Below are 25,480 nucleotides of genomic sequence, written 5' to 3'. Positions count from 1 at the left end.
ACGCTTCCAGGGGCCTTCAGTGCCCGTTGGGCGTCAGAGCACACTCCACAAGAGGCGTCGCCTCGTCGTGGGTGTAGTCTACTGGGATCTCCTTGCAGGATATATGTATGGCGGCAGGTTGGGCCTCGCCGTCTACATTTATCAGGTTATATAACCTGGAGGTCCCCGCCTTGCAAGCAAGGCTGTTGTCGGTATAGTCGAATCAGGGCCCTGAGGGGAATTCTGAGTTCACGAGCGCTATGCGCTGCCGACTGTTGTATGGGCGGTATTGCGTAAGACCCGCATTGCCACATTGGTCAGGCCTTGCCTCGGCTGTGTGATGTCATATTGCCGCATCTACGGATGCTGCTAGATATAGGACAGAGGGCTTTTTCCCTTTTCTGTCCTGGACTCTCTGTGAGTCCCTCAGGTGACTGTGCACTGTAAATCCTGGGCGTTGCTTCAGGTTTATTGGTGTGTGATCCCTGCGCGCACTGCGTTTTACATTGGGTTCCCGTAGCGTCTTAGCTAAGACGCAGTACGAGAGAGCTCTCGTAAGAGAACATACTCGGTTACTAAACGTAACCTCGGTTCTCTCTAGAAGAGCGAACGAGTACTGCGTTCTCTGCCGTGCGCACGATTCACTCTGGTTCGCTTCGGCGATGAAATAAATCAGGTGAGTCAGCCTTTTCGAGCTCCTTTTATAGGTTGGGCCACACCCATTTCGGCGGGAAGTGGCAAGAAGGGCGCGAAGCGCCCTTATTGGTCTGATGTTGCATCAGCCCGCGCTCGATAGGCTCGATAGATACCGTCTCGCCTATGGCTGTGTACTGCTGCAAATGCGCTTTACAAAAATACTAAATTAAGGATAATTTTTTTGCTTCAGTATTTCGTGAAAAGAGACTTTTCCCGTAGCGTCTTAGCTAAGACGCAGTACTCGTTCGCTCTTCTAGAGAGAACCGAGGTTACGTTTAGTAACCGAGTACGTTTTTGTACAAGCTTTATATAAGTTTTTATTTGGTAATACAGTAAGTTTGTTTTACTGTATTTTGCACACAAACATTAAAATAGTGGAAATACTGTATTTGTATCTGAATTCTATTAAGAAACATGTTATTTAAACTTGTACTTAATATACTTAAACATGGTGTTGTCATGACTGAAAAAAAATGTAAGCATCGAAGTCATTAATGTAATCAAAAAAAGATATTAATTAACTTTGCTTAATTTTCAAGCAAAAGTGTCTTCTTTTGGTTTTATTTGGTCTGGTTTGGTTTTGTTTTGCTTTGGTTGTTCAGGTTTCGTTTGGTTTGTTCTGATTTGTTTTTATTTTAGTTCTGGGTTTGGTTTGGTTGGGTTTGTTTTTGTTTGGTTTGTTCTGATTAGTTTTTTGTTCTGGTAGGTCTGGTTTGTTTGTTTGTTTTTTGCTTTGGTTTTTGTTTTTTGTTTGTTGAGATTAAGTTTTTTTCTGTTTTTTTTGGTTTGTTTGCTTTTTTTCTGATTTGGGTTTTGTATTGGCTTATTTTGGTTTGATTTGTTCTGGTTTTTTGCTTTGGTTTGTTCTGGTTTGCTTGGGGTTTTTATTTTAGGTTTAGGTTTTTGTTTTGTGCTTTTCCATAGCTTTAGCTTTGTGTTTTGTCTTGAGTTTTTTTTGTTTATCATGTTTTCTTGTGTTTTTATTCTGTGTGCTTTCTTTTGTTTTTAACAGTCCAGAACTGATATCAAAACACGTTCTGTTTCTTGTAGAAGCAAGATCAGGGGCAGGTCTTGTTGGACGTAGTGTATAAACACGTGGAGCTAACAGAGCGAGACTATTTTGGCCTTCAACTAGCAGACGACTCTTCTGACAGCCAGGTAGATGCTCACCTGTCCTGTTCACCTGTCCCCATCGGCAACAGATCACCCATAAACCCTTGTTCTTTCAATATGTCAATCTGAAAATTTAGATTTTTTGCATAACAGCAATAAGAAGATGCAAAAATACAATTGGTTTCTACACACAGTGTCAGTAAAAACAGGAAAGTTAATTCTCATGTCACATATTTGAAATGCTGATTATTTTTTCTGCTCATAGTAAAACGAGGTGAATGTTTAATCATTGCTGTTGTTGTTGTTTGGTTTTGATTCGACGAGCAGATTCAGTGACTTCCACATTGCTGAGCTGATATTTTTAGCAGTTTGTGTGTTCATCCTGAAAATGTTGAGTAAAAAGTGTCCTAAATTTTGGTTGTGACCGTGTGTTTCAGAGGTGGCTGGACCCAAACAAACCTATTAGAAAACAGCTCAAAAGTAGGTCTTGTTTTACAATTTTTTTTATTTGAAAGTGTTTGTTTTGAAGTGTCAGAATAAAATGTTCTGATTGTAATCATTTTTCATTTTAAGGGCCATCTCCACATAATCTGAGGTTTAGAGTGAAGTTTTTTGTATGCGACCCTAGTAAACTACAAGAAGAGTACACAAGGTATAGTTTATTTTTGATTTATTATTAACATTTCTCCACGTATGCTGTCCTGGGTCGATTACTTACAAATTGTAGTCTGTTACTGATTACAAATTACATAATAAAAATTATAGTCACTAATGTAATCTAGATCACTCATTTTAGGTAATATATTCAGACTACTTTTGGTTTACTGCTATTACTTTTGACCTAACTTGTTTATACCTTTAAAAAAATGACCATTAACCGACATGACAGAACATGCAAATGTATTGTTAAATTACTGAAATACTAATTAACTTTAAATATGAGTAAATATAAGGTCAGATGGGTTTGACTAGCAAAAATATTTGGGAATACCTGTGTCACATAAACAATTATTTATCAATTTGACAAGAGCAATGACATTGACAAAGTCTTCCAGGTTATAAATATTTTGTCTGTTTATTATATATATTTTTAAATAATTTACAGCCATTGTTTAAAAACTTTAAAATCATGTAATCCATTAAAAAGTAACTGTAGTCTAATAATGAGTATTAAAAACATAATATACATACTGATCAAAAACAAATGTATAGCCTGAAAGCACTGTAAGCCGCTTTGGATAAAAGTGTTTGCCAAATGCATAAATGTAAAATGTAAATAATATAATTACATGTACTACATTTTTGACATCTGATTAAGTAATTCAGATTACATGTAATCAGTTGCTACCAAGATTTGCAAAATTCTAAGTATAATATATTATATATTTACATAACTTAAGTCACTTAAATATCTGTGTAAATAGTACAAAATAACACATTTTCTCTGTCTGTATGCCTATTATGGATCTAACAATCATTTTGTTTGTGATGTTTATTTGTTGCAGGTATTTGTACTTTTTGCAACTGAAGCAGGATATTCTGAGTGGCAGGTGAGCTTATACAATTTATTTATTAAAACCTATTTATTTTCCCTCCAAAAGCAAATCTCATATAACACTTGACTTCCTGTTTCTCTGCTAGACTTCCTTGCCCACAAAATACTGCAGTTCTTCTGGCTTCTTATGCTGTTCAGGGTAAGTATTACAGCTTATTTATGCACAAACAATTAGTGGTCCTATGGGTTTTTCAATGCCAATGTCTAAAAAGCATGGTAATAGCAAATAAACATGAGGAATCTGTAATGAGGTTTTCTGTTAATCAGGTGTTTTTTATTTTAAATGTTAATTCTGTAAATTAATCCATTCTCCTAAGTACGTGCTTGCCATCCGTGATGGTTTACACATCAATTTGAATGAAGCAGGTTTTGAGGAACTGATTTTAAACTCTCTGACCTGTGTGTTTTGTTTGGTTGGTGATATAACCATCCACACAGGATGAACAAAAGCTCTACACTTTGCCAGATAGTCCACGATCTGCCTTTTGTCTCTTTCCTGTCCCTGACTGACCCATTTCCAGTAATAAGGCTGAAAAATGTGTCCAGTGCAGATTTATTACATAATTACCAATCTGTTGTGGTAACCGGTCATATTACACTCACCACAGCTGGTGTGTTTTACTAGTAACTTTATATTTGATTATTATGGAATGGTATAACTTGTTGCATAAGTTTCCTATTTTTGTTAGGCATTGGCTGTTGTATAATTATGTATTCATTCTTGGCTTTAAGTTTTATTTTGTGTTGTTGTTGTTTTGTTGTGCAAATTTATTTCTGCCTAGATTTCCAAGTTTTTGATTACCAATTTAGTGCTGACTTAAAAAAAAAAAAAACTAAAATAACAATACAAATAGTTTAATAACACGGTTTAATTAAATTTCTAAATGTATATCTGTCTTATTCTTTCATTCTTCAAGTTATAGTGTTAAGATAAATGTACTTCCTGTACAACTATTTTTTTGTTTTTGTTTTGAGAAAATTTTACAATATTATTTAATGCTACAAATGATAATGTCAAGATAAATATACTTGCAGCTTTAATTTTAGAGTTTAATTTTTTTTGAAGATTTCTTTTTTTTAATTGTGCAAAATTACCGCTGTACAATATTGAGATGAAACATTAAAAATAAATAAAGTCGATTTATCTCAACAACATAATTTGAAGCGTAAAACTATTTTCTCAAAAGAAAAAAAAAACTAAAAGCCTCAAGTACATTTATTTTACTTTTTGAAAAAATTGTGTCAGATTGTTTAATGCTTTAATTTATAATGTTAAGATAAATGTACATAAAACTTTATTTTTAGTATTTACATTTTTTGTAGTAATTCATGTTAGATTAATATATTAATTATTAGTACTTATTTTATTAGGTTTATGCAACGGCATTAAATATTTTTTATATAAATTATCAACTTTGTCAGTATCATCAAAAATTTAATTTTGTTTTGGGAATAACTTTCAAACTATTTTAAGAAAGTTAACCGTTTTCAGTATAATTTCTGTTGAGTTTGCAGTAGACCGAATGAGTCAGTCTGCTCACTTAGATCAGGAGGAAACTGGAAGTCTGACTCTTTGAAAGGGTGAAGGACACATTTTGCCCCATGTCTCACGCTGACAGACATGCACACATGGATTCTTGGGCTGTTTTGTGTTTCAGCTGAGCTGGGGGACCACAGTCACTCCGAACATTTGCCTGGGTACCTCTCCGAGTACAGCTTCATTCCCAACCCACCGCAGGACTTTGAGAAAGAGGTCGCCAAACTTCACCAAGAGCACAAGTAAGAGACAACAGACATGTCCATGGAATCCTCCAGTGTGTTAAAGATTCTTATATTTAACTGAGTGTCAGCGGAGACTGAGGAACAAAGGGTCACAGCTGAGCACACACACACACACACACACACACACACACACACACACAAACACACATGGACAGATTTGTGGAACAAGGCGGTTCATTGTTTGTGGATCTGTGAGATTGAGTCTCTCTCTCTTATGCAGTGGACTCACACCAGCTCAGTCCGAGTTTAACTACTTGAATGCTGCACGGACGCTGGAGCTGTATGGCGTGGAATTGCACTATGCTCGGGTGAGTGACTGGCCCATCTTACCCCGCCGTCTGCCCTTCCTGTTTCATATTTAGTAGTCAACATTTGAAGCGGATCAAAATAGGGCTGTGTATTGCCAAGAATCTGGCGATATGATACATATCACAATACTTGGGTTGCAATGCGATATTCTTGCGACAATAAAACAATATAAAAACAATAAAGGCATAATCTGAAAAACCAAGCCTTGTGGATTATAAAGAAAAATAGTCTGAATATATTGATACCTTTATCTCCTACAATGTCAGAGTTTAATTAAAGTGGGTACAGTATATAAAACATTTGGAAAATATGGACTCAGTATCTTATATATAAAAACAATAAAGGCATTATCTGAAAAACTAAGCCTTGAGCATTATACTGAATAATATTCTGTATATTTTACAGTTGGTCTGACAAGTTTAGATCCAATGGTTTTGTCGTTTAATGGATTTATATTATTGCATACATTTAAAAGTTATTATAAAACACATAAAACGGTTATTCAAAAAACAGAACTTTGTGCAATAACAGGGATGTTTTTGTGAATATTTTATTAATTGGTTTTATATTATAATGTCATGTAGTTAAATTGTTTAATTAATTGAAATGGTTAATTTAAATTTTTTTCCCCCCTAGAAATCAAGCATTGTGCAACGTAAAGGCCATATATTTATAACTATCTGAGTTAGTTTGGGCTCAAAACATAACAGCCGCAAAGAGTTTAATTGGCAAAAAAAACTAATGTCTAATGAATGTCAAATGTCAAACTAACTTTACCGCTGTCGAAAACCGCGACACGAGCACTGCACCAACAGCACAAAACGCCACCAAAATGAGAGACGACTGCAGCCGCCGGGCGACCCTCCCGCCTATGGTTCCCCCCTAGATTAAAACCTTTAATCAGAGTTGTCCTAAAACCTCAAATCAAAATGCGTTCTTCTCTTAGGACAACTTTGATGAACTTTTTTGGTCCACTTCAAATGTTTAGTACTACAGTATATACAAAAAACAAACACTAGAGGTTTGATGATGTCTTCTCTCACTTAAAACTAGGGATGCACCCTTGTTTTCTTTCATGTTTTGCTTTATTTATTTATTTATTTATTTTTATGTGTTATATTTGTTTAGTTTTTTTCTTGTTTTTTTTTCAGTTTTTTTTTTTATGTAAATTTTTGTTCTGGTTTTTTTGTGTGTGTGTGTGTGCTTTTAGTGTTTTGATGCTTTGTTTTGTTAGTTTTTAGGGTTTGTTTTTTTATATTGTTTATTGTGATAAGGCCTAATAAATCAGTGTAATTCTTTAGCAATTTAAGAAAACATGGCCAGGTCAAAGTGTCTGAATAATATTTTGGTTCCAAATTTTTGGGTTTGGTTTCAAAGGTTTTGGTTACAAATTTGTTTACATTTTACTGGTAGTCCATTGTATGAAAAAATGTTGGGTGCAATGTGTCAGTTCACTTTATTTTGCTATCCATATTTAAAAAAATTAACTATAGTGTCTTGTTCCGACTAATAAAAACAATATAAAAAATTATATCCGGTGTCTAAATAATTTTTGACTGTACATCAAAATGTTACTGACTAGACTTATTTTATTCTAGCTGAAAAAAGTTTACATTTTTAAATTGCTAGTAAATTTTACAATTAATTAAAAATAAATGAAAAAATAAATAAATGTGAAAGTTTGAAGTAGAAAGCAGTAGTATTATTTTCGTACATCGCTAGTATGTTGATTAAGGTATTTGTTCAGTCGTTATAGTGTTTTGTCATCTGTTGTATCTTTTAACTGTTCAATCCATCTAGCGTTATTGGTCGATATCAAAACCAGTATAAGCATCCCTTCTTAAGTGAACCAAAAGTTTAAGCACCCTTTGAAACAAAATGGTTTTGATTTTGCCATGGAAACTGCATCCTTATGGTTTCCAACTCTTGATGATTTCAGGACCACTGTAACACAGAGATTTACGTCGGAGTTTTGTCTGCCGGCATCTCCGTCTATAAGGACAGGGTACGAGTCAACCACTTTCCATGGTGAGTGTCATTTTAGCTGTGGACTTCTCCTTAGACCTGATTTAAATGGGGAATTTCATTGAAATAAACACAACTGACAGCTTGTGGATGCGAATTTGTTTAATCTTTTATGTCCCCTTCCCTCTCTTTTTTTGTATTTCAGGTTGAAAATTGTAAAAATATCTTTTAAATCTAAACAGTTTTTTATACAACTAAGAAAAGAACTGGTATGTACAAAATTATGCATTTGTTTTCATTTAAACTCTCTTTACTAGATTATTGTGTTCATTATTATCTGCTGTTTACTTGAGAAATAACTGAAGACTACAATTTAATTGATATTTAAAGGGTTTAAATTTGAAATCACATATTTTGCTGTTGTATCAAAAATACAAATTGCTAAATTGTTATTGGTACTAACAACTGAATCTGTTACATGCTTAAATAGATCATTTGCTAAAATCTACTCTGAACTCAACAAACCATTTTTTTTCTCGGTTTCCTCTTTTTTGTGTTTTTTTTTTTTCCTAACGTGTTTCACAGACTGAGAACAGAGAATCTTTATTGGGTTTCAACATGATGAACTACAGAGCTTGTAAGAACTTATGGAAGGCCTGCGTGGAGCATCACACGTTCTTCAGACTGGAGCGGCCCGTTCCTCCGGAGAGAAACCTCTTCCTGCAGTACTTCACCCTCGGATCCAAGTTTCGCTACTGGTGAGAACGTTAGAAGAGTCTGAACTCGTCTGTTGTTTTTTTTGGTATGCAGTAGGGCTGCACGGTTAATCGAACGTGATTAATCGTGATTGTCACGCACATTTAGTCAGTAAAGCCGGTTCTATGATTAGTAGTAAATCTCCATCATCTGTTTTCAGGTGGAGCAGCATTTACTACACAGAGCCGTAGTTCTCTGACAAGCTATGCGAAATCGCGTTCATATTTGCAGACGATATAATTGTAGGATTACGAAATCGTTATCACGATAATGACAGCTGTTTGCGTATCTTCTCAGTGAACTATGGCTCTGTGTATTAAATGCTGCTTCATCTGAGAGCACGTGAAAATACAACATGTAAAAACGTTTCAACTCAAAATTCGCCGGTCGAGTGTTTGAAATAAATCCTTCTGTGAGATGATGTGGCTTCTGAATAATTAAACTGAATAATTAAGGCACACGATATTTCATTGTATTCCAAGCAGTGATAAAGGCTATGTCGATTAGCATTTCATTATATACTTTATAAAGATGAAAATTATAATAATAAGAACCCGTCGTGTGTTTATTAGTAACATTAAATCAATGAAAGCAGTTAAATCTTCTGTTTATTCAGCTGCAGTGAAAGATACGCATGACAATCACTGCTTCTGCCTAATCGCGATTTATTGACTTTGTGATTTTATTTTGATGAATTGTGCAGCCCTAGTATGTAGTGGATATATGAGCAGGCCATGGCATTTTGAACCTCCCGTTTATAGACTAGATGTCCCACCTGATCATTTTATGCAAGAAAACCAATAACAAATTATTTTCTTAATCTTTTCTCCTTGTTTTGTGACTTGCAAGTATGGGAATGTGCAAATCAGCTCATATGATCTGAATGAATTCAGTAAGCTGGTTCAAAACACTGGTTTAGCTATTCATTATCAGTCATTAATTGTTTCTTTTTTTATCATAAATCTTTCAATTTTGGGCATTTAAAAAAATTAAGGTATGCTCAATGTTGGTTTGTTTTGTTAACTTGGTACATACATATAGATACTTTAACCCTATTTCTTTTCTTTTTTTGAACTGATTGATCATAGGCCTCACTGATCTGAGCTTATGGACCATTTTTGAGTGAACATCGCTGAAGTTATACACAAATTGTGCTTTTTCTTCACTCAAAAACATGCATATGCTTGGGTTAAGCTTAGATTTGGTGACAATATAGCATAACTAGAGTAATATGTCTACATTTATAACCAGAAACATCAAATTAGGTAAAGGATTTTCAGTGCAAGTCAAGTAAGTAAAGTATGTTAAGTAAAGTTAGTATTTTTAGTAAGTTAAGTTAGTTAAGTAAAGTTTGTAAAGTATTTTAAGTAATTTTGCTTGTATTAAATGCATACATATCAAAATATTATACTGAATTGAATCGAAAAGCTGGAATTGTACAGTGAAGCTATATCACCTGCCACTATTATTAAGTTATTGGTTGTTTCTCCAGTTTTGGTCACAACTTTAAGTAATTTTCTCATCTGTTGCACAGTTATCTCTAGTGATTCTTGCAAAAATGGGGTTTTGAGAGCCAACAGTGACACTATATTCTGGATTTTTTTCAGTGGGAGGACAGAGGCGCAGTCTGTACAGTACGGAAAGGAAAGAGGCAACAAGAACAGAGTTTTTGCAAGGTAACACACTTTTTAATAACCAGTAAGCGAGGAAATAACTTGTGCAAGCAAAATGCATTACGTATCTATTTGGAAGTAAAAAGTTATCCGGTAGTAATACTTAACCATTGTGTTTATTTGTTCATAGCAGTGTTATTTTAGGATCTTTGAGAATTTTTATTAGTATTTTAAATTAGTTTTTATTTAGCATTTTACATTTAATTAGCTTTATTTATTTATTTCTTGTTTTTTAAAAATGTCTACACAGTTTTCAATATGTAAGCTTTTTATTTTTAGTGTTAAGTTTTTTTTAATATATCAAGTTAAAATAAATTTAAAAGTGGAAATGTTTCCTGGACAACTGGTTGATTTTATATATATATATATATATATATTTATTTATATTTGTATTTATTTACATTTATATTTATTTATATTTATTGTTTGTTTTTTATGAGTTTTTATATTTTATTTTGTTTCTGTTAATGTTTTATTTGAAGCAACAAAAGTATATTTGTATGGTTTTGGGTCCTAGTTAACTATAATAACCCTGGTTCACCACACTATAGACACTGACATGGATATTCTTAATAGTTATATCTGAAAAGCTATGTTTTAATATACCTATAAATAGGCTATATTTAACCGTATATGCCGATGTATGGGTTTTGGTGTGTTGCATTATGGAAAGGCTCCCACCTATCTCGATCCCTGTGGTGTTAGGTGTCAGTGTGTATATATGTGTGTGTGTATCATTATGTGGTCATATGTTCTCAGAACGACACCCAAACACAGGAAGTGTAAGCAGGGCTGTTGTAGCACACGGCTGTGAAGGGTGTGCACATGTCATGCACATGTTTGTGAAAACACACTCAGACGTTTGCTTCGAAGATGCTGAGGCTGAAAGTTAAACTACGATTTATGGTTCATCATACTTCTAGGAGGTATTTCTTTTTGACTACGCCGACCTTTTCTCTGTGAAGGGTGTGATAATTTTGTAAAGTTTGACACGTTGCTTTTGAGGAGTATTTCAAAGTAGATGATTGTGGTTTTTAAGAGCAACCTGTGTACGAAGATCGCAGCCGGAAAGGGTAAACTAGTGTTAGTGTATTTCTTGCTACTTTTTTCTGATATTTTCATTGGAAAAAATATGTTGCTTTTTTACATTTTTACGTTCATGGTGGTTTATGTTAATTATCACAGAATGAGTTGAAATGGAAATGTTTTTAACAGTATTTATAAAATGTACGAAATCCAATAAGTTACTTTTGAGGAATGTTTCAGGGCACTTTTTAAGAAAATGCTCAGGATATTTAGATGTAGCGTGTGTACAAACGTAGCAGGAAAACATGATGGGTTGTTTCACGATATAAAACAAAAATCGTTGTATAATGTGCCAGGTTGGTTTATTTAAATGTTAAAAAAATTATAAAACATTGTTACAATTGGTATGTTTTTCGAAATATTTGTATGAAATTCATTAAGATTATTATTTTTTTTTAAATAGTGTTTGTGTAGTGCAACTATAAAAATCTAGTATGTTTTTTTAATGAGTGGTTTAGTGTAACAGACGAGCAATTTCTTTGTGAACTAGTGGGATGCTTTTTTACGAAAACGTGTTTAAAAATCTGTTTGATATTTATGCTTTTTAGGAGTATACGTAACAATGTTTGCAAACTAGTATTGGTGTAATACTAATAATATTTTATGTGGTTTTTTTGGGGGGGGGGCATTGTAATGTGTAAAATGTTTCATGTAAATGCTAAGTGCTAAATGTCGCAGAATGAGTTGAAATGCAAACGTTTTTCATAGTATTTATAGTGTACAAAAACCAGTAAGGTGTCTTTCTTTTACCTTTGAGAAATGTTTCAGGGCACTTTGTTAGAATATGTTCAAGGTTTTTAGACATAGTAGCAAAAAAAGCTTGTTAGTTTGTTGTTTTGACCATCTAAAACAAAAAAATCTTGTGTAAAATGTTGTTTTTTACGTTTACGTAAATTCAAAAAAAAAAAAATATCAGAGACTAAGTTAAAATTGGTCCTTTGTTTTCTAAATATTTGTATGAAATTCATTAAGATTTCTTTCTTAAATTTTCTGGAATGTTTCTGGGCAGTTTCTTAAAAGTTTTTAAAAGTAGCTACAACAAACAACCTAAAAGGAAAGATTGTTTGTTTATAAACTAGTGTTTGTGGCGTTCATCAACAATGTTCTGGTCAGTAAAAAGTAGCTTAAGGTAACAGAAAAGAGCAATTTCTTTGTAAATAACATTCGGATATGAAAAAAAACAGGTTTTACATTTTATTTATAGTTTTTAGACGTAGCATGTGAACATCGTAACAGGAATGCTTACTTTTGTTTTCATTGTTTTCCTATAAAATATCGCAAAATTGCGAAAATCAAGTTTGAATTTTAAACGTTTATGTTACAAGGTACTTTGTTATAAAAGGTTTAAGGTATTCAGTCGTAATAGATGTAACCGCAAATGCATTGTTTGTTTGTAAACTAGTGTTTGCTCATCGCAGACTTGCTTTTGAAATGTGTAAAATGAACCTTGTTTATTTAGATATTTTAAATCAACGTTAAATTTGAAATAGTTGGGCTTATCACAATATTCCTAAAGTTTACGATAACCAAGACTTTTGAAAGAGTCGCATGTGTATGAACCAAAGATAACAGGAAAGAGTGATTGTTTGTAAACTATATGTAAAGGGCATTTTTGCTGTCAAATAAATTGTAATAAAGTTTATAAGGATTACCAATTGAAATTGTAATCGTTATGTCAAATGTGGCATGTTGTTTTATGTCAAGGCCACAGCAGTAACAGGGCTCTAGACTGCGACCAAATGGTCACATTTTTGCGTAAATTTGCTGTTGCGACTAATTTTTGTGGACGGTCGCACTGGTGTGACCACCGCTTTGCCCAACTCATAAGCTCTTCCATTTCTGTTGGATTTGAGAAACATCAAACGCCAAACAAAACGAAAGCGAATCTAAACCGTGCTACATTTCAGCTGCGCAGCTCAGACCACAACGCAAACAAACTTGTCCAAGCTCAGAACAGCTTTACCCGGGAGTTATAAACAGCGTTGACATGCATCAGGAAACCAGAAGCGGTAACGCTAACTGTAACCGTGATGTTGTGGTAGAAATAGTCATTATATCATTAAGTTCAGGGTTTGTAAAACCTTGAAATTCAAGCACTTTTCGATGACTTTTTTAAGCATTTCACACAACTATTTCCAGCACTTTAAAGCTCTAAGATGATCCAGTTTGAATGTTATTTTTAATGGGATGAACAAAATATATTTGTGGTAGACAAACATGTAAAATTAAAAAAATACATCAAATCACAATTATTACCAGTAGACAGCAGCAGAGGAGCACTTATTGGCTTATTAGTCATTCATTTCTACTTTTTCTCTATATTCTGAAATTATAAAATCAAGAAATCAGATTTGGTCATAATTCTACACTTTTTTTGTGTATGAAGTAAGATAAGTCACAAACTTCTCTTCAATTTGCTACTAAATCACACATAATCGCTGAAGTTGGTCAGTTCCATATGCTGGAAAAATAATGGATCATTTAATAAGAGTGGAATGTATACATTTTCTGTACATAAAAAGTAGATTTTGCACCTGTTACGGCTGTTAAAAAAAAGTAAATTTTGTATACATCTTAACTCGAGCTTAGTGCTTTACTGTCAGATCTGTATAAACGATAAACAAAAGAAAAATAAACAAGAAATGAAAATGAAATATTATTAGTAACTGCCCCTTTTAATGCAAAACAATAGTAATTTTACAATGAAATGTTCTTTTGTTATGAATACCCCCACATACCACTCCCAGCGCTACCAAATATGCTTCTGGCACCACCATCTGTAAAAATTAGTGCTGCTGGTGCCCCTGCTCTCAAATGTTAGTCTGGAGCCCTGAGTAGTGATTACATTGGGACCCACTTTATAAGTGGCCTTAACTACTATGTACTTAGATTTTAATTAATAATTTAGTACAATGTACTTATTGTGTACATACATGTTTTTACATTGTACTTATATTTTTTTTAAAAACTACATGTAATTACATCTGTATTTAATTTCTGTAATTACATTTATAATTACACTGTTGACCCATACTTTACACCTTAACCCACCCTTAAACTTACCCATACCTCCAACCCTCTCCCTAACCTTACCCCTATCCCACCTCAATAGCAGCAAAAGTGTTTTACAATACAATATGAACACAATAAGTACATTGTACTTATTTTTTATGTAAGTACATAGTAGTTAAGGCCACCTAATATAAAGTGGGACTTTACATTGTTTTACAAATGCAAAAGTTTGTATTAAATTTTACATTAGAAATTGACTTCCATTGTTTCTTGTGGTTCTGGTTGATGGATCTGTTGTGAATCGAATGTGTTTCCAGGTCGCCGAGCAAGCCTCTGGTCAGAAGACTGATGAGCGGTTTGGACTGGGAGACCGTCAGCAGGAATTCCCTCTCGGACGACCGGCTAGAGACTCAGAGTCTGCCGAACCGTTCCCCACCAGACTCGCCCGATCAGTGAGTTAACACACACTCACATACTAACCCACATAACACAAGTTCACCCAGTCTGTGGGTTAGCGCTCCATTTATGTTTTTCGTTTCTTTCTTTACTCAGCAGTAACTCAGTGTTCACCACAGACGGGGCGCGGGTCAGGCCTTCCTCCATTGGCCACCTAGTTGATCACGTGATCGATGACTCGCCATGCCAGACGTTCAGCAATCACAAGTCTGCATCCTCCACACAGGCCAACAGCATCAGTCTGGACTCGACACCGTGAGTTTTGAACTTTCGGTCAATATAAGTGAAACTGTGCTCATTATCACATATTTTTATTCTATTCCAGAACTCAGGAAAAAAACAATCACAATTCAGTATGCGAATATGACAATGTTGTATTTTTGTATAGTGAAAGTTCTTATAGTAAACTTTGTAACTTTTAAACTGTTTAGAATTTTTTTTTAAATTAATTTAATGATTTATTAAATCCAATTTTATCTCCAGTATTTCTTTTACAGTGTGTCAAGTTGATGGTTGTAAAACATTTAGTCTAAAAAGGTTCAAATACATATTTATAGATTTTATTGCTTTGTATTTGTAGCCCTAACATTTTGTTAATCATTTGTAAAAAAAAAAAAAAAAAAAAAAAAAATATATATATATATATATATATATATATATATATAAAACGATTACATATGAAATCTAAATGTTACAATATAATTGTAAAAACCCTTAGTTAATTTTCAGTTTTCAGTTGGCATAAACCATTGCATTCAATTTAATATGTCAATTTATAGTTTATGTCTGCATGTAAAAGGCATACATCTGTTCATCACAAACTTTCATCCTCTTAAGTGTTTCATACAACTCAATTTTTTTGACAATATCTTTTTATTATCAACCTAAGACGTTTGTTTTGGTTTTTTGTTTTTTGGCCTTGGTTACTTTGTTGTTTGGCAGTGTGTTTCAGCCTATTGTGAAATTAAGCCACATGAATCTTCCCCCCAGTGCAGCTACTAAGCTAAATGATATGATGCTAAAACATCCACATTGTATTTATGTTTGCCTGTGTGTTTCCTGTAAAAATTCTACTTGGTATAATAATGACTTCTCTATTAGCCTTTTCATCCTTTCATGTGCAGTTGGATCATTTGATTATTTGTATTCAGTATTCTAGATTCTGGTCTACCCAGTGATGTGTTTTCAGCACACAAGGGCTGGACTGACACACTTTGAGTCATCAAAGTTTCCGCTGCGAAATGCCGTTCTTATTTTAGCATCACATATTAGACGCACACTCTCGCTAGCAACCTGAGGTTTAATATTGTGTGACCACACACCTCTGACGAAATGACACTTTCGTGGTTCGACACTGTTTTTCACACACATTTCAGTTTGAGAAACGGCGAGCGTTTGAACCAGGGGAAATTGCTTTCAGCTTTGTGGTGGGCACAGTTCAGTGTGTTACGGTGGCACGACTGATTGAATTTACTCTGATAAACCCAGCACCATTTTCCATTGGAATAATCTGCGACCACGCATTTCCTTTCTCAGATCATGCCATCTCATTTCGCAATGTCAGAATTTCCAGATCTAGTCTGTCCAGTTCATCGTGTGCCTCGATTGCTCTTTGATGTGGAGTTCTCATGTTCTACGTAAAGATTAGAGTTTTGAAGATTCTTGCTTCTTATCTCTTTTTTCACCTGATTATGCAAAAAAAAAAATAGCTTTGCTTGTTAGGTGAAATGTGGCGGTAGATGAATCACAGTTAAGTTCAAAATTCAGTAGATGTAAGCAGGAATAGCCTGAACAATTCAGTATGTATATAATTGGAAGAAAGTAAGGTCCAATTAAAATTCATATGCAAATATGACAATGATATCATTGCTAGATTTTCGTTTGGTTAAGTGTACACTGTAGATTTTGTGTGCAAAGGATTTAAAAAGTAAATGTTAGAATGTAATGGTAATGGTTTTCGTAGTCATTTTTATTGCTTTGTTTTTGTAATCATTCACATAAACACGATGCAACACGATGCATGGGCAAATTAAAATGACCGAAGACTATAGAATACCCAAGATATGTCATTCGTATAGTTTTGAATCGGGAAAAATGCAACACATAATATGTCTGCTGAATCAGAGGAAGCCCCGCCTTCTGAATGAAAGATCCAATCGCTAATCAGTAAAGTCATCGCGTCACTGCAGCTGCCGTAAGAAATCACGCTTGCTATAAAAACAGTCAGCACTCTGAGACATGCTCTTAGGACTGTGCATGCACACTGGTTCATCTAGCCTGAAAAACAAGCTTTTTATAAAGCTATCTGTGGAAAAGAAACAACATTTATGACAAAGTTGTTGTCAGATTTCTTTGGTGATTTCAAATATGAAATTTAATCGTAAGCTTAGTGAATAGTTTTGGAGAACTTGATGTTCTCCATTCAAAGAGATAGGTGTTGCACTTCAAAGATCGCCGCCGAGTGACATGAACTGTCTTAAAGAGACTTAAAGAGAAATTACTTCATAAGTTTAGAGTTAATATGTAAACATTTTTTCAGTTTGAACTCCTAGTAAGTGAAGCCCTGTAGTTTAGTTTGCACAAACTATAATATTCAAATGAATGTGTAATTTAATAGTTTAGTGGAACTATGTTTAAATGAATCAATATTTACATTTATTGACAGTTTGCATTATATTCAATTTATGTATTTGCAATACCTAGTTTTTGGAGCCCTGTAGTATAGTTTAGTTAATCATTCGTATAAGCACGTTTGGGTAAACTGTCACTTTAAAAGTAATTTGTAATTTATAGTTTTGCGTAGGAATACTTTTCATAATTTGTGTAAGAATGTTTTAATTTATCATTAGTGAAATTTATTGTCAATTTTCGGTGTTATTAATTTATTTGATCACCTAGTTATTGCAGTCATGTAGTTTAGTTCATCATTCGCAAAAACATGTTTGCGCAAACTATCACAGTTAAATTAATGGGTTGTAGTAAGTTCGTGTGGGCAAGGAAGAGGACAAAGGGGTCGGCTGGACTGCTGACGTATTTATTAAACAGAAAATAACTTAAACTTTGCAAACACCAAATGTGACTTCTATTCTGACACGTTGTCACAGCACTTTCGATTTACTCCTTCCGGTTTCCGTTTCCGGCTCGCGTCAGCAGGCCGTCTCTCTCTCACTTGCTTCTGTCTCCCCTGGCATTTTATACTCTCTCCACGCCAATTACTGGAACAAGAAACAGGTGATGATAATTTCTGCCCAAACCACTCACTTACCGCTCGTCTCCTGATTCTCTCTCCCGCTGCAGACTTCGCTAAACCACGCCCCCCCTGCCACATACCCCCACCGCCCGACTCAGCCCCCCCCCCCCCTCATTTCTGGAGAGGAAGTCGGCCACCGCCATCTGAACACCCGGCCTGTGGACCACCTTGAACTTAAAAGGCTGAAGAGCTAGATACCAACGATTGATCCGCGCGTTGGTATCCTTCATGCGGTGGAGCCACTGCAGCGGAGCGTGGTCCGAACAGAGGGTGAACTCCCGTCCCAGGAGATAATAGCGGAGGGTGAGGACGGCCCACCTGATGGCAAGGCACTCTTTCTCTATGGTGCTGTACTTAGCCTCTCTCTTTGAGAGCTTCCAGCTAATGTACAGCACCGGCCGTTCCTCCCCCTCTATCTCCTGGGACAGGACTGCCCCCAGCCCCCTGTCCGACGTGTCTGTCTGCAACAGAACAGGGAGAGAAAAATCAGGGGAGTGTAACAACAGCCCACCACATAGAGCCGCCTTGACCTGGGTAAAGGCCTGCTGACACTGCTCCGTCCACTGGACCGTATCGGGCACCTCCTTTTTAGTAAGGTCAGTCAAAGGGCTGGTGAGGTCCGAATAATTAGGAACAAACAGTCTATAATATCCTGCCAGCCCCAAGAACTGCCTTACCTCCTTTTTGGTCTTGGGACGTGGGCAGGTCGCAATAGCGGCTGTCTTATCAATTTGGGGACGCACCTGTCCATGCCCCAAGTGGAAGCCCAGATACCTTACCTCCACACGCCCAATCGCACACTTCTTTGGGTTGGCCGTGAGCCCTGCTCCCCTCAGCGACCTCAGGACAGCCCTCAGATGCTGCATATGCCGCTGCCAATCATTACTAAATATAATGATATCATCCAGGTAGGCAGCCGCATATGCGGCCTGCTGCGAACTACCATGCCCGGCTCGGTCTCGATATGGTTCTGAAGAAGGTTAATACGGCCCGGTAGGGGCGAGAAAACGTCGCCAAACTCTGCCTGTAATTTCTCTCTGCCCACAGAGAAGCTCGAAGGGGGAAAACCCCGTGGAGGCTTGTGGGACCTCTCGCACATCGAATAACAAGGGCTCTAGCCACCTATGCCAATTTTTGGCGTCTTCGTGAACGAACTTACGGATCATGGATTTAAGAGTGTGATTAAATCGTTCGACCAGGCCGCCGGTTTGTGGGTGATAGACGCTAGTTCGAATCAATTTAATGCCCAATAACCCGTACAGTTCGCGTAGCGTACGTGACATAAACGCCGTGCCTTGATCGGTGAGGATTTCTTTTGGAACCCCCACCCGGGAGATAAGACGAAACAGGGCATCCGCAACACTTTTAGCGGAAATGTTGCGGAGGGCCACCGCTTCAGGATATCGTGTTGCATAATCAACTATGACTAATGCAAAGCGATGTCCTCGTGCCGATCACTCTAATGGCCCGATGAGGTCCATTCCAATTCTTTCGAAGGGGACCTGCATTAAGGGAAGAGGGCGCAAAGGCGCTTTTGGGGCGGCCGGTGGGTTCACCAACTGACATTCCGGACAAGACGCACACCACCTGCGCACGTTGTCATGAATGCCCGGCCAAAAGAAACGGGTCATGAGGCGATTTAGTGTTCCGGCCTGTCCCAAATGGCCCGCCATAGGATTAGAATGAGCCGCATGGAAAAGCATTTCCCTGCGGCCTTTTGGAATTAACAACTGGGTTGTATTCACTTTTGTCCGAGCGTCTTGGGTCACTCGATACAACCGGTCTTTTAAAATGGCAAAATACGGATAGGAGAGCGGGAGGGCAGGTTGGAGAGACTGGCCATCGATGGCGCGGACCTGTTGAAACGCATGTTTTAGTGTCTCATCCTGAGACTGCTCCAGAGGAAAGTCATCACGCTCCGAGAGAATCAGTCTCACGATTTCGTTCGGTTCCCCTGAAGCAGAACCCAGCGGTCCTGGCTCAGTTTCCCCCACCTGTACCCGCGCGGTCTCCTTCCGCGCCTTATTTCCCCAAGAGGCATCCGCACATAACGACCCCAATAAAACTGTAAACGCGGGCCAATTCGTTCCCAAAATTATCGGATGCCGGAGGTGGGGACTAACCGCCACCTCCACATTATGCTTTTGTCCCCGGAATTGAATCATAATTAGGACGACCGGATACTCCACCACATCCCCATGTACGCACCGCACCTTAACCACGCGGCTTGTATCCAATGCCCCCGATTGAATTAGGCTTTGATGGATTGAGGTTTGGTTGCATCCTGAATCCACCAAGGCCGGATATGTACCCCCCTTGATATTTACAGGTATTTGGTACTCGCCAGCCTGACCGGGGGTGACCTGTGGGACGTCCGGGACCCGGATCATCATCCCCACCTCCATCATTGGACACCTGTCCACGAAATGCTCCGGGTCCCCGCAACGCCAACAGGCCAGCCCAGACCTACCCGCCGCCCCAGTGGCAGGGAGTGGATTGGAGAATTGGCACGGAGAGAGTGGAGAAATGGAAGCACTCTCCCCTCCGCACTGGACCCACTCGGCCTTCTTTTTGGGAAGCCGAGCGATGAACTGCTCCAGCACCACCAGGTCGACGACATGCTCCATGTCGCTTCCCTCGGCTAGTAGCCACTTGCGGCCGGAGTCCCGGAGCTGTTGGGCCATAGCGAAGGGCCGACCGGCCTCGCCCAAGTCCAGGGACCGGAAGCGCTGGCGATGTTGCTCTGGCGACCGGCCGACCCGCTGGATGATAGCCCTCTTCAGGTCGTTGAAGACCAGGAGGTTCGCCACCGGAAGTTGTTGGGCGGCCACCTGGGCCTCGCCGGAGAGCAGGGGAATGAGGCGCACCGGCCACTGCTCGCAGGGCCACCCGCAGGCATCCGCCGATTTCTCGAAAAGTTCCAGGAAGGCTTCCGGATCGTCCTGGGCCCCAATCTTGTGCAGTGGAAGGGGGCGGCGGGCGGCCTCAGTGCGAACCTCCCGATCAATCCAGCTCCGGAACCTCTCGCGGTCTTCCTGCTGGGCCTGAACGACGGCCGGGAATCGTCTCTCCTGATCAGTCCTCAGGTCCAGCAGGGCCTGGTGTTGTTCGCGGTGCAGGACCGTGAGGGAAGCGATGACGTCCGCAAGCGGCGTGGAGGACGGTCTTTGCATGGCGGCGGCGGCGGTCCTTCTTCCTTCCCGGGTTTCGGCACCAGTGTAGTAAGTTTGTGTGGGCAAGGAAGAGGACAAAGGGGTCGGCTGGACTTTATTAAACAGAAAGAGAAAATAACTCAAACTTTGCAAATACCAAATGGTGACTTCTATTCTGACACGTTGTCACAGCACTTTCGATTTACTCCTTCTGGTTTCCGTTTCCGGCTTGCGTCAGCAGTCCGTCTCTCTCTCACTTGCTTCCGTCTCCCCTGGCGTTTTATACTCTCTCCACGCCAATTACTGGAACAAGAAACAGGTGAGAAAGAACCTCCCCCCCCCGCCACATGGGTAAATTCACAGTTTGTGTAAGATTTTACAGTTAAATTAACTGAGCAATTACAAGAGTGTCTTCGCTCTGCGGTGCTTGGGCCCTAAATATAATAGTAAAATGTAATGCCAGTTTTTATTTATTTGATCACCTAATTAATTATTGCTGTGGTTTAGTTAATCCTAAATGTTGACCCGAACTATCACATTCAAATCGATGCTTAAATTAGTAGTTTATGCATAATTTAAATTATTGGCTTTCGTTATTATGATTTTTTTTTGTACACCTAATTTTTCCAGTCTTGTAGTTTAGTTAATAATTAGTAAAATCATTTTACATTAAGTTTTATTAGGCTAATTTTTAGCAAAAAAAAGTTAATACAGAAAATACAGACTATTTTCATTATTAGTTTTTAGAGATGTAATGATTAACCATGAGCTGATTGAAAATTGATTCAAATATATGATGATTCGAATCGTTTGAGATGCTAAACAAATTGCGATTCCATTAGTGGATGGAGTTTATATGAATATATGTCTGAGGGGAAGTAGTCTCGCATAGCCAGACCTTCAAACTGATGGAATACATGGAAGCTTTCATTGGCCAAGGCCCGCCCATGAGGCCGTTTGAACGACATGTCAAACAACCAATCATGGTTCGTTTCGTTCAGCGTCACGTTTTTGGGTTCAGCCAACGGTCTGTGGGCGTGACATCTGAGGCTGAGACTAGAGGGGAACTTACTGTCTTTAGAAAAGTTTAGATGGGATTTTTTCTTCTCATCTTGCCTCTGTATAATGCATATTAAAGTTCATAAGTGCATCGCTGCTTTGTTTACAGCAGAAACCAAGGAAACGCTTAAAACGCCACCTGCTGGCAGAGAGTGAATCTGCGTCTTTTTAAGCTCGCCTGCTATTTTGTTTCATGCAGATATTTTTTATGTATAGTTTCACAAAACTGAAGTCAAAGTTTGCTTCATATTGAAACATTTTACAATCTAATTTAGATTAAAAACTGCTCATGTTGCATGTATGCAGCATTTTTGTTTGGATCTTGATTAAATGCATTGGTTGCCATTTAGTCATTTTAATTGGAAAGAGCACAGGCAAAGCCTTATTTTGTTTATATGAAGAGATTTATTTTATTTGTGTTACTTATTTGAATTGGGGCTTGTTTTAAAATTTCAATTTAGTTTTGTTATTTACATTTTCATTATATTTAAATTGTATCATTTAGCAGATGCTTTTATCCAAAGTGACTTACAAATAAGGACGATAGAAGCAATCAAATCCAACAAAAGAGCAATAATATGCAAGTGCTCTATTAGTATATTATTATAGTGTTATATATTAATTTCACAGAGAAACGTGCAGCATTTTGTCCAAGCAATAATGAAAGGACACACATAATTTATCATTTTTCTTAAATCTCATTTTATAAAACAAATTATAATTGTGAATCGTATCGTGAAATCAAAACCGTGAATTGAATCGAACCATGAGTTGAGTGAATCGTAATATCCCTATTAGTTTTCATTAATTTAATCTATTAGTTATCTAACTTTAAAAAAAATACAAATCTTTAAAAACAATGTTTGAGTATCAAGCAAGTCTAAATTTATATGTTAAGGCGATAAGGCAACCTGTACACTAACCTTCATTCATTTCAACTGGTTAAAGAAAATAATTTTACAATATTCAGTGTTTTCGACTGGGCACATTCAACTGTCACAACCCACAGTTATTACACAAAAGACGAATCGGATATCTCTCCCTTCAGCCTGACAGTCCAAACAATCCTGGTCTTCGTTCTAAAAGCATATTTTTTTTAGCCTCGTTTGTTTTTATTATGTAAATGTCCTGGAGGCCGGGGTGCTGAGCGCAGTCTGTAGACTGCAGAGCAGAGGGGCTTTCATGCTTGAAATCTGAGCATTCATAATGAGACCCTGTGTGTGTGTGTGTGTGTGTGTGTGTGTGTGTGTGTGTGTGTGTGTGTGTGTGTGTGTGTGTGTGTGTCCCCACAGACGTGGCTTCTCTCTGAGCAACAGTCCCGGGTCTTAATACTCTTCGCCTGCTATGCAAATACACAGAGCTTTGATGAATTGTTGGAAATCTTTGCTAAATACCCAGCAGATATACAGCGCTGCTCATGCCTCCTGCTACTTACTTACAGAACATAAATCATCGTTGTTGCCTAGGCTACACCGTTTTATGAAAAGTCTGAAAATGGGGGAATCTGGAGGAATCTGGTCATCTTACACATGATCCTTGGATGGTTTACAGTTCAGTTTATCCCTGCTTACACACAAGGTTCCCACGGATATGGGGGAAAAATTCTGGGTTCAGGGATTTTTTTTTCTTTTTTTTATAAATAGTTTAAAAACATAAACAATTTTTATGCTATAAAAAAAACTTTGAATCAAACTTGTCTACTTAAACTCTAATCTAAACTCTAAAATCATGCACAGTTGGAAAAGTTATGAAAATTTCATAAATGAAAAGATGTGTGAGAGGTCAGAGTTTGTCATATCTATAATTTTGCCGTGAAAAAAATTGCACAAAAAAAAGAGATAAAAATTAAATAAAATTATGGAAATAAAATAAATTAATAAATTAAAAATAATAATAATAAGAAGAAAAAATTTATCTTATTTATCAGCCTGTATTGGATATTTAACTTTGGATGTTCATATATATATAGTGCTAAAAAATGTAAAACTAAACAAAAGTGTAAATATACAGTATGCATTTTAAAATGCACCGCTTTATGTACAGCTTATAATATAAATGTTACAGTGTTAGAGTAAAAAATTACTTGCTATTGACGTTAACTTTTCTTTTACTGTTCATTTCATTATTGATTTTATTGCTTAGTTTTTGCTGCATTAGGATTTGTTTTATTAATTCGTAAAAACCTGTTTGGAGAAACTATTATGTTAAATTTAAAGCTTAATTTTATAGTTTAGGAAGTTTGTTTTATCATATAGTTATTAAATTTAATAGGTACTACCAGATTTAACTCTTTAAGAGCATTTTCTTACAGTAGAAACCTCAGCTTATTAATTGTAACTGTAGTTATTGATAATTCATACAATACATTAATAATATTGTAATACCTAACATCAATCTATTGATTTATGGTTTTAGTATTTTATTTCAATTAGTTTAGCTTGAGAATACTGTATGTAAATTATACAAACTGGATTTTCTTATTCTTATTCAAGATATTCTTTCTTGCATCTAAATTGATAAACAGATTGGACAGGTTTTAATAAGTGCATCTTAAGTATAAAAACTGCTTAACTGTTTATCTGTAAGTTCCACAGTCTGTTTCTATATTAATTGGAGCAGGTGTGATGTTTGTCTCTCTAAAAATGCAATAGATGGCGCTAAACACTTACACAAATGCTCCTTCATTCGAGTGTTTTCCAGACTTTTTATTTATTAACATGTAATTTGTTATTTATGTATTTATTTGATGAATCTTGCAGTTACCAACTCGGACATCTAAGCTACACTGCCCACAAATGCAATACGTGGTGTATTTATAAATGCATTTTTGCATGAATGTTTTTCCAGGTCTCCTGATGTGACGACAGACGAGCGGCCGCCGGCTCTGCCCCCAAAACAGTCCAGAAGAGACCCTCTGACCCACAACGGCAGATCCCAGTCTCAGCACGAGCTGGATGAGCACCTCAGCGAGCTATACAACGTACCTGCGGCGTCAGGAAAGAGCATGGTGAGGAAAACACTTTCTCACATGTGTTTGTTCATCTCTCGTTCATCGTTTGATTCACTTGTGTTATCTTCCACAGAATGGAGCCGTGCCTCATGATAATCTTGTTCTGATTAAAATGAGGCCGGATGAAAACGGACGATTTGGATTTAACGTTAAGGTGCGTTTTTGGTTATCCAACTACAGCTGCACTTTTTGGAAGCTGGAATTGAATATCATAAACCGGAAAAAAAAATCTTCATGTGGTTTCTGTATCTGGAATTGTTTAGATGTACCTAAAATGCGATCGACTGCTATTTAACGCTAACTTTGAATTATATTTTTTAATTGTTTGTCATTTTACAAATACGATTTGTTCAATTACAGATTTGTAATTATAATCAAATAGCAACTTGTTTCAAATATGTGTTTACCATAATATATAATAATTAAAATTGGTACAAAATTAATAATATTTCATATTGTTTATATAAAATTATATATTTTAAAATGACTGAAATCTTTCTGTATATTTATTAAATACAAAATAAATGAAATGAAAAAAAAAATACTTTCAGTTTTAGATTCTTTGTTTTATTAAATTATAATTAAATTATTATGACAAAATTCTATAATTTTGATACATTATGTAAA

General features: G+C 36.7%; 1 protein-coding gene across 4 annotated transcripts in view; it reads left to right on the top strand.

The window, feature by feature from the left end:
* Window positions 1-25,480, top strand: part of LOC132159696 (tyrosine-protein phosphatase non-receptor type 4-like) — a 92,866-nt gene that overhangs the window by 14,014 nt on the left and 53,372 nt on the right. For 3 of the 4 annotated variants that reach the window (XM_059569271.1, XM_059569270.1, XM_059569272.1), the window contains exons 3-17: window positions 1,726-1,833; window positions 2,226-2,268; window positions 2,362-2,440; window positions 3,294-3,338; window positions 3,430-3,482; window positions 5,002-5,122; window positions 5,346-5,433; window positions 7,374-7,462; window positions 7,605-7,668; window positions 7,985-8,157; window positions 9,763-9,831; window positions 14,244-14,378; window positions 14,479-14,637; window positions 24,691-24,850; window positions 24,927-25,007. In XM_059569271.1, the coding sequence (XP_059425254.1) occupies window positions 1,726-1,833; window positions 2,226-2,268; window positions 2,362-2,440; window positions 3,294-3,338; window positions 3,430-3,482; window positions 5,002-5,122; window positions 5,346-5,433; window positions 7,374-7,462; window positions 7,605-7,668; window positions 7,985-8,157; window positions 9,763-9,831; window positions 14,244-14,378; window positions 14,479-14,637; window positions 24,691-24,850; window positions 24,927-25,007 (1,467 nt within the window). The remainder of the gene's footprint in view (window positions 1-1,725; window positions 1,834-2,225; window positions 2,269-2,361; window positions 2,441-3,293; window positions 3,339-3,429; window positions 3,483-5,001; window positions 5,123-5,345; window positions 5,434-7,373; window positions 7,463-7,604; window positions 7,669-7,984; window positions 8,158-9,762; window positions 9,832-14,243; window positions 14,379-14,478; window positions 14,638-24,690; window positions 24,851-24,926; window positions 25,008-25,480) is intronic. The other variant, XM_059569273.1, reaches the window with a different exon arrangement.

This window comes from Carassius carassius, chromosome 16 (genome assembly GCF_963082965.1).
Source record: "Carassius carassius chromosome 16, fCarCar2.1, whole genome shotgun sequence".
Taxonomy (NCBI): Eukaryota; Metazoa; Chordata; class Actinopteri; order Cypriniformes; family Cyprinidae; genus Carassius; species Carassius carassius.
The sequence above is the reverse complement of the archived record's forward strand: the minus strand, read 5'-3'. Positions and strand labels throughout refer to the sequence as shown.